This window comes from Cicer arietinum, chromosome 5 (genome assembly GCF_000331145.2).
Source record: "Cicer arietinum cultivar CDC Frontier isolate Library 1 chromosome 5, Cicar.CDCFrontier_v2.0, whole genome shotgun sequence".
NCBI lineage: Eukaryota > Viridiplantae > Streptophyta > Magnoliopsida > Fabales > Fabaceae > Cicer > Cicer arietinum.
The window spans coordinates 62,874,401-62,888,250 of record NC_021164.2 but is presented as its reverse complement, the minus strand read 5'-3'; the positions used below and the strand labels follow the sequence as shown (position 1 = coordinate 62,888,250).

General features: G+C 29.0%; 1 protein-coding gene across 2 annotated transcripts; it reads right to left on the bottom strand.

The window, feature by feature from the left end:
• Positions 1-441: 441 nt before the first annotated feature.
• LOC101511446 (ETHYLENE INSENSITIVE 3-like 1 protein) lies at positions 442-3,659 on the bottom strand. 2 transcript variants are annotated; one of them, XM_004501916.4, is made up of 2 exons: positions 3,562-3,659; positions 442-2,814 (listed from the first exon to the last, which is right to left on the bottom strand). In XM_004501916.4, the coding sequence occupies exon 2, from the start codon at positions 2,651-2,653 to the stop codon at positions 779-781; it is 1,875 nt and encodes a 624-aa protein (XP_004501973.1). In that variant the 5' UTR covers positions 2,654-2,814; positions 3,562-3,659; the 3' UTR covers positions 442-778. The 2 variants fall into 2 exon arrangements, with proteins under 2 accessions (XP_004501973.1, XP_004501972.1); XM_004501915.4 differs by lacking the exon at positions 3,562-3,659 and adding an exon at positions 3,391-3,555.
• Positions 3,660-13,850: the final 10,191 nt, after the last annotated feature.

Here is a 13,850-nt window from a genome sequence, read left to right as displayed (position 1 = left end):
TTCTAGTGGCAATTCTCCACTAATGTTTAGACAAGTACACTAGGAATCAAATAAAAGCATGTGTTCTACAAAACACATGCCATAAAAGTTCAATAGTGGAAAGGTTAAACTGAGCACTAAAAAAGATAAAATACTAGGTGGTATATTTCCAGTTCCACCAGCTTTGATCTGTCACGAGATGACCCTTTCAATTGTCCACGAACAGACACTTTCACAATCTATATGAACAGTGAATAACCCATGCTTTGATTGATTAATTGACCAGTGAAGTGACTCGATAAAAATATGAAAACAACGTGTCCAAAAAAAATAGACCCCACCACCACACAGCACAAACATACAAACTCATCACGCAATCCAAAAGCCATTCAACTTAGCATCATTTGCCTAACAACTGTTCTAGGGTCCCATTTCACATGGGAGAAAAAAAAAGGATAAGCATGAGAAAATAAATATCCAATAAAGGACAAATCCTTTAGTTGAAATCTTTATTTATATCACAGTCTTCCATTATAGAACAATTAATCTTAAGTAACAACAAGGCTATACTGATACTTAAAAAACAACGAACAAAACCATAGGTCTACATTATGGGAACACCACAATCTTTTATTATTGTAAAAATAAAATTTCTAGTTCTAGGCCTAGAGAATTACATGTGAAGAAAATTGCAATACGACCTTTTTGGCCAAAGGTAAAATTCACATGATATGAGTGGCCAGACCATTGAAAAAAAAGATCAGAAAAGAGTAACAAGATTGAATTCCAGTTGTCAAATTCACTGGTACCATATTGAAATATCTGGCTGTTTCTGAAGACCATCCACCCCTACTCCATGCATATCATCCTTAAAATCAAAGGATGTCAAATCACAATGGGACCCAAACATTAAATGATAATTATTGTTGTGATTGTGATTGTGATGGTTCTCAAAGGGTGAATTCAAAGCTTTGAACCGGTCGAATTGACCTTCATCTCTTGCAAACATGTGATGGTTATTGGACATGCTGGTTTCTTGAAACAAGTTTCCTCCCATCACAATTCCTTGACTGCGGTAGAAACTGCCCTGCTGCGGCTGAATGTTAGGTTGCGGTAAGTTTGGATTCTCTACAGCAGCTACACGGTTGTTGCCTTGAACATTTGTATCATAGCCTGTCATAAGGTCACCGATCATTTTCTGACCGTCTTCGGGAACTCCAAGTCCTGTTAGATCAATCGAAGGCGGAACCATATTAACCGATTGAGCAGTAGGTTTCGATTGAACAAAGGACTGAGGAAATATGACTGGTTTAACCTCATTAACATGATAACTTGGACCTGCATAATCTGAGGAGCTGGCTCTATATGGACAATTCAATTGATGATTGTCCCTAGAAATTCTGTCTTGAAACCCAAGCCGAACTTCGCTATAAGGACAATGAGAGTGTTCACAAGTGAAGATTTTCTGATCCATCCTCGTGTTAAACTCGCCGGACATCTTCCTCTTCCGCATGAAATCAAAGTTTGTTGTTGCAATTGCAGCCTCTCCTTTCATTGGGAAAGAAGAATGTGGTACGGGTGGAAGTCTTAGCCTCATTCTCTCCATCCCAATATTGGATGACGGATGAAGAAGAGTCTCAGGTTTCCGCTCCTCCACGTCAAAATTTGGTTCATCCTCTCCACCTTCAACATCATACTCATTGCCATCATTGGTGGAAAAAGATCCACTTCCTCCAACTGAGGCGAATGGAGGGATGAAATTGGGGTAAAGCACTCGTGCTAACGCTTCCTCTTGATTGATGATGGCAAGCCATGTTGTACTTTCCTTGGCAGTCATTTTGTCTTGAAGGCATTTGGATTGTCTCACAAGCTTCCGAATTTTGGCAATGTCCGGAGATATGTGCTTGATAACAGCAGTCAGAACTCCAACCTTCCACGCCTTTTTGAGGTCATGAGGTTTCTTGTAAGGTGGAGGACCTTGATCTTTGGGTAAACCGATTTGAGGCCACCATTCTTCGTTCCCTGTTGGCCACCATGGAGGAGGAATCCCCTTTTCCAATGGAAACCGCCTCTGAGGGGGATCACAATGTTGCATCAGTGCTGATAACAGAGAACCCAAGGTTGTGTCCTGCAGCTCTTGTAAAGTGTGAGGGGTTGGACCGATAGAATTGCATCCATCGTTAGCCCCTTGAATTGCATTATCAGATTGGTACTTGGCTATGGCAGCTGGCCCGTTGCGGTCGAACCTAACCTTATTCTTCCACCATTCGCGGAGATTGTCTGATGCCCCTGTCACAGGCTTTCCTTTCTCAGGAATTATCCCGTAAACAAATCCTTGGGCCTTACAAACCTCCATCATTTTCAGCATGTACTTCAAAATTCCATCTTGAGCCCTTGACATCTTTTTCCTCCTTGCCTGTTCTTGTGATTGCCTCTGCTTTGCTGCATCAAACTCTTCCTTTGGTTTGATCTGTTCCTTCAATCGCTTGAGACGCATTTTGTCCCTCCACATCCTCCTCTCAAGCTCATAAACGTCAATTTCTTCGTCGCTATAATCATCGTCAACCATCGCCTCAGGCTCAGTTTGCCGGGCGGTAACATTCCCCTCTCCTAGGGGAGCAGAAAACATATCCATATCAACAGGTGTGCCCATCTCTTCAAACATCATCATCATTTTCCAATGAAAAATAATCCTCAAAGATAGACTAAATATCCTCAGAAAAAAAAAAAAAGGATTCAACCAACAAACTTCTGATGACAAGTTTCAAATTTTACCAGCTATCTCTATTCACCAATTCAAGTCAACAAATTCTACAACTTTGAACACTTTTAAACCTGCCAACAGCAACAAAACAAAGAAAAATTAATACAGTACAAACAGCAAATGTTTTGCAGATAGTAAACAATTTCTAGATAAAAAAAAAATCGCAATAATATCTTCCAAGACTTTTACCAAACATAAATGTTCAAAATTAGGAAAGTTTTTACTTCACATCAAACAAAGCTGAAAACATCACAAAAAGAAAAAAAAATCTCAATTTCTCCAATCACTATAAAAAAATAATTTGCAACTTTTTTCAATTGAATAAATGAAAAACAAATAGATCAGGAAAATATCCGAATAATTTCACAGATAAAAAAAATGAGAAAGTAAAAGCAACATAAGCAAACAGAACATACATCAGTAATCATAAAAGTATGCATCTTTCAAAGGAATAAAAAGAAAAGGAAAAAACTTAATTAAAACAGAAACATAAGCTAAATTGATGTGAGGAAACTTATGAATCCAATAATAACACAACACCCAGAACTTCAGCAAAAAACAAATCAACATGAACAATAGGATAAAGAAAACAAATAGCAAAAATGATAGAAACAGTGAAAAGGGTAATAAAAAGGATAGAATATTACTAGATGATTTGGAACTGGGTGTTCTTATGTGATGGGAACAAGTCAATTGAAGAGAAGAAGTAGAAACAACATAAAATAAAATGAAAGATGAAGAAGAAATAGAAAGAAGGGGAAGAGAGAGAAAGTGAAAAGAGCGTAAGATTTTATTGCATTAAGAAAGTGGGGGCGTACCTAGGTGAATGTGAAGATGGTGGGGTAAACCAATATTTGAGGAGAAAATATGCAACTTGAAAGATATTTTACAAATTTGCTTAAGCTATATACAGTATTTATAGGACTTTTTTTTATTAAAAAATGCTTTTTTTATAGGAATTTCTCTTTATCTTTTTTAGAATGTTTTCTTTAATGGAAAAAAATATTTTATTTTATTTTTTTAATAGGAAATTGTTGTATCAATATTTACATTTTAATGACAAATCTAATTTGTCTAAATTCATCAATTCATTTTATGGTATAGATTCTAAAATATTTATAAATAAATAATGGAGTAGTTGTTGTTATAGTAACTAGCATGTAGATAGCATTCTAGTTCCCATCTGTATGTTTTTTATTGCTTTAATGTAATATGTTTTATTATATTTTTTCTAACATTTTAATTATGATTTATAAATAATTATATAAATATACATATATATAAAATGCAGTTGATTTTGTAGCATACACATACAAATAAAATTGAAAGCATCGTAAACAATAATAAAAAGAAAAAACACGCTGTTTAACAAACAAAAAAAATTAATTGTTGAAGAATTTGATTTTAATCAAACATTATATTAAGAAAAAAATTATTCAAAATAATTTAGGAATTAAAAATGTATTCCATTTATTATATTTATAGAAGATAATAGGTGTATATTAACTAAAAAAGTGTGTGAAATATAAAATTGCAATTTCTTTAGTTAATTTTTTATTTATATGAAAAAAGTCAAAAATTCGTAACACTTGCATTTTTGTAGGCAATAATATTTTATTATTTATTTATTTTTTAACAATATTTATTGAAAAAATCATGTAAATATAGTTTATAAAATACTTCATCTATTTTACAATGGCTATATAACTCACTCATAAAAAATTGTCAAAATCGAATTTTTTTTAATGTAATATTAATTACTTTTAAAATTTTATTATTTAACTACTAACATTGTTTTCACTATTTTCAAATTACTACTAATACTGTACTGTTTTTATTTTTTCAAAACAATTATTATCTTTTTGTTTTTTGAAATTCTCGATATTTTTTTGGATGCAAAAGATGGGAATTCTTTAGTTAATATCTTTAAATTTATATTTATGGTAATAATGAATATATTAATGATTGCTATAAATAATTTACTAAATTTCTTTATTTATATAATTTTTTAATATATGTAATAAAATTATAATAAATTGTTCAAAATACAACAATTTTTTTTATAGTTTTTCATTTTTCTCCTACACTATTTGGTTTGAGGACATGTCCAATTGGTGAATGGTGACTTTCGGACACACATTATACAGTATTAGTAGTTTGATTCATAAATCTTAGTAGTAGCATATTTCATTCATTTTTATTTATAAATAAAATTTAATAGATTTAATTCAGATTTTAGATTAAATAAATTAACTGTTCTCTCTCTTTTGTTATAAATTTGTAAAAAGAAACGGAGTGAGTTGTAGATCAGTGGAAAAGCTTTTTAATCTACCAACCAATGGATATAATTTGAATCTAGACCCATTTTCGCAGTTTTACCAATTAATAAATTTCAGCTAAATCTGCAAATATTGATATTTCCTGTAAATCGGATATTTCGCTTCTCATTTTTAATATTTATTTCTTCATTATGGTTGAAGTTGGTTAATTTTCTTTGTTTTTCATAGATAAAATCATAAATACTCAACTGCAAACTCAATACACAACTCCAAACTTTTGAGTTTATTTAATTATATCTTTTTTTCTAGGAAAAAAGTTATCTTAGATTTCAATTATCTTATAGATATTTATTAAAAAAATATTTACTTTGTTCATACATAAAAAGATTTTATCAATAATTTAAATTCTAGATATATATATATATATATATATATATATATTTAAATTACTATAATTAATTTATAAAACTGCAAATTCAATATATAAAACCTCTAACCTATCAATATAAATATTTATTTTAAGTCTTAAGGATATATTCCATGTATATTTTATGTGAACAGAATCCTTTTTTGATATTTTTCATTCCACATATTATTCTCCATTGATATATGTAATATACGAGGAAATAGAAGTATGATTTCCTTTTTCGTTAGTGTATTATTAATTGAAATATATTTATTCAACAAATATCATTTTTTTTTATATAGTAATAGAAGTTTCTAAGAGAGAGAAGCTATAAAAGTATTATTTATAATGTTCTAGAAAATCTTGGGTACATTGTTTTTAATACATGATCTATGACCTATCAACACCATATAGATAATCTAATACAATTCATATATTATGATATAAAAGAATAATATATATTAAATATGATTACTTTCAAACTGAAAGTAAAGTGCATAATTGTTGTATTTATGATTTTTTTTAATCACTAAAGTTAGATCTTAAAATATGATCGAGAATATTCAAGTTATAGTTAATTTAATTATATTATTCTTATTTTAAATTTTATATGAAACTTATTTTTATGTGAAAAACAAAGTGATAGTATATGGTTATAAGATTTAAAATGATTTGAAAATCAAGATCAGTGTTTAAAACTCGTTGATAATAAGGTCATTTCATTTTATTAATTCATATTTTTACTTTTATAAGAGAAAAAATAAAATAATAATTTATATTATCAAAGATATGCAATACAGCGCACGATAAGTTTCAATAATTATCAAGTGGTATATGTCCACTTTTGACTATTTAGATAAAATTTGTATAATTTTATTATAGAAAATATGGGAGAATAAATTAGTTAATGAACATTTCTTTTAAATAATTGAAATTCTAGACATAAATAATTTTTCTAAAAATGAGTAAGATGAATTGTGTGTGCAAATTACGTAAGAATTGGTTTATTTCAATTATTAATTACACATTATTATTATTATTATTATTATTATTATTATTATTATTATTATTATTATTATTATTATTATTATTTTCGTGAATTTTTTATTTTCATTTTTATTATTATTGTTGTTGTTGATTTGAATAAGGTTTATTTAGATTTTACCTGAATATGTGATGTAATTGCAAAATAGTCTAAATCTAAATAATAATATTAATCATTATATTATCTTAATTTCTATTTATAATTTATAAAACAAAAATCTATAAAAGATATATTTAAATATATTTTTTATTATTTGTCAAAAAACTTTTATTTTCTCAATAGTTTTTAACTTATATATTTGAAATATCATCTTAATTTCAATAATATGAACAATCAACTCATATTTTCTTAATCTTATTTTTATCTCAATTTTAATCTTATCTTAAATTTATCTTAATATATATCTCTATATTTATCTTTATCTCTATAATGTATAAAATAAATGTTTAATAGATGTATTTAAGTGTATTTTCATTGCTTATTAAAAAAAAGTATACTTTATTGATAATTTTAAATTAAATAATTAAAAATCACCTTATTTTTAGAAATATTAACAACCACTCACATTATCTTAATCTAAATTATTTATTACATTAATTTTAATTAATCTCTATCTCTATATAATCTTAATATACATTCACTACACGTCAACTTAAAAAAGATTTTATGATTGAAAAAACTCTCATAAATTATTGACCGAAAAAGTTATTCTAAATATTTTTTAAAACTTTAATGTTAGTAAAATTAGTAAAAAACAATGCTAGTAAAATATTTAAATTGTAAAATTTTTACTAAAATTAAAATATAGTTATTTTTTAAAATATTGATAAAATGTTTTCTAAAATGTAGTTATTTTTTCATTGTAGTTAGTTTTGGGGTTTATTTTGTTAGTAAAATAGAATTTTATATATAGTTTTTATTATGATTTATTATATTATTTATAAATGTTTCCTTAATTGGTATATAATGTATGTCATAGTTTATTATTTAGTAATTTATAGATGTTAATAACAAAATAATACTTTTGAAAAATAAAGCATTTGAATATTTGATATATAAAATATCGATCTAATTAATGATTCTGTAAAACTCCATACTAGATTAAATCAACCTCAATCAACTATGCCTCCATCGATTAGCGGTTGTATACTTAAAGATGAAATGTAATTTCAAATTATGTTTTTTTTTTAACACCAATTAAAAATATTTTTTAGGGACTTTTGTTGTTTAGTAATGTTCAATCAAATAATGATGGAAGGATGAAGCTAATTATCAGATGAATTATATGACGATTGATGTATTTGAATAATATTTTTTTTTAGGAATATATTATATATTATTATTTAACTATGGTGTACTTTATTTTGTTTGTATGATATAATTTATTAATTTTGGAATATTTTATTTTGTGTGATAGTAATAATTTAATTAATATTAAAATTATATTTTGTTTTTATATATAATGTTTTATTTAAAATTATATTAATATTAGTTTTTTTATATATATAATATATTTTTTAATATTAATTTTGAATTTAAAAAAAAATTTAATAAAGTTATCCGTTTGTGGCGGTCAAAACGGTCACAAGTGGGTCGTGGCAGTTTAAGCCCTCACACATTGTGTTTTTTTCTTAGTTTCATCATTTATGACGACCTAAGCCTTCACAAATGAGATAGTGTGTGACGACATTAGTTTTTTTTCATCATCTTTATCAAATGTGACCGCTTAAGTACTCACAAATTTGCGATAGACTTTTTCGTTTAAGCCGTCACAAATGGTAGCAAAAAAACCAACCTTTTGTGGTCGTTTTAGCCGCCATAAAACTTTGTGATTGAATTAATTGTGGTTCCTCTAGACCGTCACAATTTTACTTGTTGTGGCTGTTTTTTCTCTTTGTAGAGGCTTTTAGCTATTACAAATAAAGGATTTCTTGTAGTGATTTTAAAAGTTAAACCAATAATGTACAAAAGAAATGTTTTAAAAATAATATGAACAACCAACTCACATTATCTTAATCTCTACAGTATGAACAACCAACTTATTGTTAGGTTTTATATTAGGTTAGACTTTATGTCTTTTCTACATTTGAATTTGGTTTTTTTTTTTCTTTCCAATACATCTGTTTTACACCCACAAATATTGGGCTTGATGCATACATATAAATATTGGGTGACAATTTTGAATTGAAATCCTCGTTAATAACAAAAGGAATAGAATATTGCAAAAAAACAATTTTGAACATGCAAATCCATTGTGTCAATTTTATTTGCACAATGATGCCTTTACGATAAATATGAGAAATTTTTGTTGTTATCAGCTCTAAGCAATAAAGCCATCTGTTATGCACTTTTGAGAGACAATAGAGAGGAATTTGAAAGCCAAAACAACCAATTAATAATTAGATTTTAGCCACAAACTGTGTTGTGCGCTTTCTCAAAAGCAATTTCAATTGCAGCCATAACTTCAATTAACTTAGAGAAGGGAAATAGAAATCCCTTTGTTAACTACAAAACAACCCAAAATATTTGCGCTACTATCTTGAACCACAAACAATAAGCCCATCACAACCCTATTTTAGTTGGTTTCATTTTCATGTTGTTAATATAATTTTATTTTTATTTAATTGTTATTATTATTTTTTGCAATAAATTTGATGTATTTTTTTTATTAATTTTAATGTTTATTTTTTAAATTTAATTATAAAAAAAAACAGTTAGAGGTCGTTACTTGGGGAAGCGACCTCCTATTAAGTTTGTAAATTTTTTCCTAGTCGCTTCCTGAAAAAACGACTTCCTATTTAAAAAAAAGAGTAGAACATTTGCGTAAATAAATTTCTAAGTAGAACGTTTTGAAAATAAAAAATTAAAAAAGATATATATATATATATATATCAAAAAGTCACATCTATTCAACCAAATTTGATTTAAATTTTTTCGAACATAATTTTTTCTTTTGGAAAGTCAACTTTTTAATTAAAAATAGAGTTTAGTCACGGTTAACGGTGACTATCGAGGTATGTATCTATTAAAATATTGAGTTGATTCCATATAATTGGTTATCTAGAATGTGATTTGTTCCAATGAACTAAAATTTGAGCTCTTTGAATTTTAAAAACTCAGATTTTAGTTGTTTAGAACGAATTATGTTTGAAAAATTTTACACCTTCATTTTTGGTATTCTACAAAAACTAGGCAAGTGAGTGAAAAATAAGAAAATCTAGAGAAATGAAAATAGTTCAAAGTAAGAAAGAGTAAAATGATAAATTTAGAAAATAAGAACATATAAAGAAATAAAAAATGATTTATTTTTTTGTTTTTGCAAGCAAAGGTACATTCTAGAAATGTTAGAATCAATAAGAGTAAGGGTTTGTAAAAATGTAGTGACTATGGCATAACATAATTTTAACCATCGCTGTTTCACAATGCACAATTATAATAACTATAACAACGAAATAACACTATAATAGAGAGAAATTTGAACGATCTCAATTCAAAACTTTGCAGTTGTGTGAGTTACTTATAATGAAATTTATTCTCTTTTTTTAGATAAATAATAATAATAATAATAATAATAATAATAATAATATTATTATTATTATTATTATTATTATTATTATTATTTATCTAAAAAAAGAGAATAAATTTCATTATAAGTAACTCACACAACTGCAAAGTTTTGAATTGAGATAAGACATTCAACATAACAATATCGAAGTTTGTCAGTTGAGCTAAGACTTAAGGACTGATAAAAAATAAAACACTTATAATTAAACTTATTATTACTGTGGTTTTAATGGTTTTGCTACAACAGAAATTTATTTTTCGTTAGATATACAAAAGTATAATCAAAGCAATCGTCAATAAAAGTGATGAAATAATGTTTTCCATTTATGGTTAACGTCCCATCTAGTTCCAAAATATCAGAGTGTATTAAGTATAAAGTTTCAGATTCTCTAACTACTGTTTTATGTGAACTCTTAGTTATTTTAGCTTGACTGTAAAAATCACATTTTTTAAAATCCTATAAAGATAATTTTGGAATTAAACGTAGGTTACTTAAGTTTGAAATCATGTGTTTGTTCATATGACAATCTAGCATGCCAAATATTAAAATCACACTACATGTAAGCAGAAGGAAACATTTTATTAATTTCAACTTTCAATTTAAACATGTCATCAGTGGCATACCATTTCCCAACAAAAATACCATTTTTAGAAATGGTTTACAAATCTGACCCTATAGACTGAGTAAACCCTGCTTTATTGAGAAGAAATCCATAAACTAGATTATTCCTTATTTCTGGAGTGTGCATGGCATCCTTCAGAATTAAGGTCTTTCCAGAGGTGAATATTAGTTTCATATCTCCAATACCAACAACATTAGTGGTGTGAGAATCTCCCAACAACACTTTATTATCTTCAACAACAGTGTATGTTTTAAACATATCATGATCATAACAGACATGGCGTGAGGCGCCAATGTCTATCCATCATCAATCTGATCCACCAACAAGGTTGATCTAATTTATCATAGCAATGAATTGCTCTTATGTCAGGTTAGCCTGATTTACACTTGTGTGCCATATGACTCTCTTTTCCATAATTAAAACAGAGAAAATGTGGGGGAGGGCCATTTCTAGGAGGTTGTTGATGCCATATAATTGGGGACTTTAGAGGGTTCTCATTCTTGTCGTTGTTCTTTAAAGTGTGATTATGATTCTTTATTTGTTTGTCGTTTGGCTTCAGAACAACTCCGATGAATTTCTTTTTCTTGTTATTTGCCACAAAAAGAACTTCATCTTTTTGGTCTTCCTTTCGGGATTCCTCTTCATCTGTCATTTGATATTTAAGGTAGCGGCTAACAAAGATTGTGCATAAACAAAAGTGTCTCTTTACTTGAACCTTTGCATAGCAAGTAAGAATTCAGATTCAACAACAATGACTCATAGTCTTGAACTCTATCTCTGACATCAAGCTCACACACAACCTTTTCATTTGGGTGTATCCTCAAAAGCACGTGCAATTATGGCAATGCACATGTATCCCAGTATAGTGGACGCTCTAGGAATTCTGCCTCGAAATTCCACATGAAGCAGCTTCACTTCTACATTTACATAAGTGAATCTATCAAGAGTACTCCTGTAACTAGGTACTCCACTCCACATAGAGTATAGATCTCATAAAAGAGTTTCTATTATCTCATCCTTTTATCGCTTCAGGAATCATGCTTCTTTCATATATAGTATAACATGTTCATCTCTTATCACTATGACTTGTTATTACCCATTGAACATAATTCTTGGGATCTCTAACCTTTTAGGTCGGGTTATCATCATAAGTGACTCGTTGATCTATAGAAAATAGTCCCATCCTTTTGGATCTATTAAGGAATTTCTCTCTAGCTAATCCATTCGTCAAAGGACTTGATAAATTTTCATCGGTGCATACATGACCCACTATAACAACTCCTTTAGAAAGTAATTCTCTAATGGTGTTGTGCATACGACGTATTTATCGTCTCTTACCGTTGTAATAACGATTCTCAATTTTTGCAATAGTTGTGGTACTATCGCAGTGGATCAACACAGGTGACAGAGATTTTTCCCTTAAAGGGATCTCTGCTAGCAAGCATCTCAACCAACTTGCTTCTTTACTAGCAGTAGCTAGTGCTATCATTTTAGACTCCATAGTGGACTGAGTCAATATCATATGTTTCTTCGATTTCCATGATACAACACCACTAGCTATACTGAAAATATACCCATTGGTTGCTTTGGAATCATCTGATAAGGTGTTCCAATCAGGATCACTATACCCTTCAAGGACGACGTGAAATCTTTGATACTATAATTCGAGACTCATTGTCCTTTTAAGGTATCTCGTGACTCTTTCGATAGTGTGTCAATGCTCCATACTAGGTCTACTAGTAAACCTGCACAACAATCCCACGACGAAGGCAATGTCGGGTCTAGTACAATCAGTGACATACTTGAGGCTGTCAATGATGCTCGCATATTCAGTTTGTCTAACACCTTCACCAGTGTTTTTGAAAAGTTTCACACTTGGATCATATGGTGTGCAAGTAGGTTTACAATCAAAGTATTTATATTTCTTTAGGATCTTTTCAACATAGTGAGATTGATCCAAAGAAATTTCATTTTCTGACCTAGTAATCTTGATTCCAATGATTACATTTGCTTTTTCGACGTCTTTCAGATCAAAGTTGTTACTCAACAAAGATTTCATATTATTTACAGCATGAATCTTTGAACCAAATATAGTAAGTCGTCTACATAGAGACATATGATAGTGCAAATGTCATTTTCAGATTTGTAATAAATACATTTGTCACATTCATTCACTTTAAACTCATTCGATATAATCAAGTTATCAAATTTTGTATGTCATTGCTTAGGAGCTTGTTTAAGACCATACAAAGACTTATCCAACTTACATACCTTGTCTTCTTGTCCATGAATTACAAAACTTTCATGTTGTTCCATATAAATTTCTTCTTCTAGTCACCATTTAAAAAATCTATTTTAACATCCATCTGATGTATTACCAGATTATGAATAGCCGCAAGTGGTGTGAGCATCCTAATGAATGTTATTCTAGTGACTAGTGAAAAAGTGTTGAAGAAATCTATATTTTTTCTTTGTCTAAAACCTTTAGCTACAAGACGTGTCTTGTATTTGTCAACAGTTCCATCGAGTTTTAGTTTCTTTTTCAAGATCCATTTACAACCTATTGGTTTGCAACCAGGAGGCAAGTCTAATAAATGTCAGGTCTTGTTGAACTCTAGAGAATCTATTTCATCGCTTATAGCTTCTTTCCATAAATCTGCATCCAATGATGACAAAGCTTCTTTCAGATTTGCAGGATCCTTTTCTAAATGTGCGCTCAGTTTTGACCACAAAACGTATGATCAGTGGTTGGGGTTTTGACCAACAAAACTAAAGCACGAAATTGGGGGGCAAGGAACTGGATCATATGTTGAATGTTGACTCAGTGGAGGACAATTACGAAATTAACACATCAATTAGAGATAAAAATGCAAGCATTCATTTAATTAAAATAATTTATTAATTTTCATATGCTAAAGAAATAATAATACACCACAAAGTCAAAGTCCAACCAAGCCGGCTAGCAAGGCACATGTGTGGTGGTCAATTTTGACCGTGTTGTTCCTCCTTTACAAAATTGAGATACCCCTTGGAGCAAACTTTTAGTACCATACATCCACCTTTTATACCTACTAGTGTGTAATATCCTTCCTATGTGAGACTTCCTTATTTTTCAATTCACAACAACACTAACTCTCATTAATGTAATCATTATTTCCAACAAACTTCCATTAAAATTATCATTATTTCC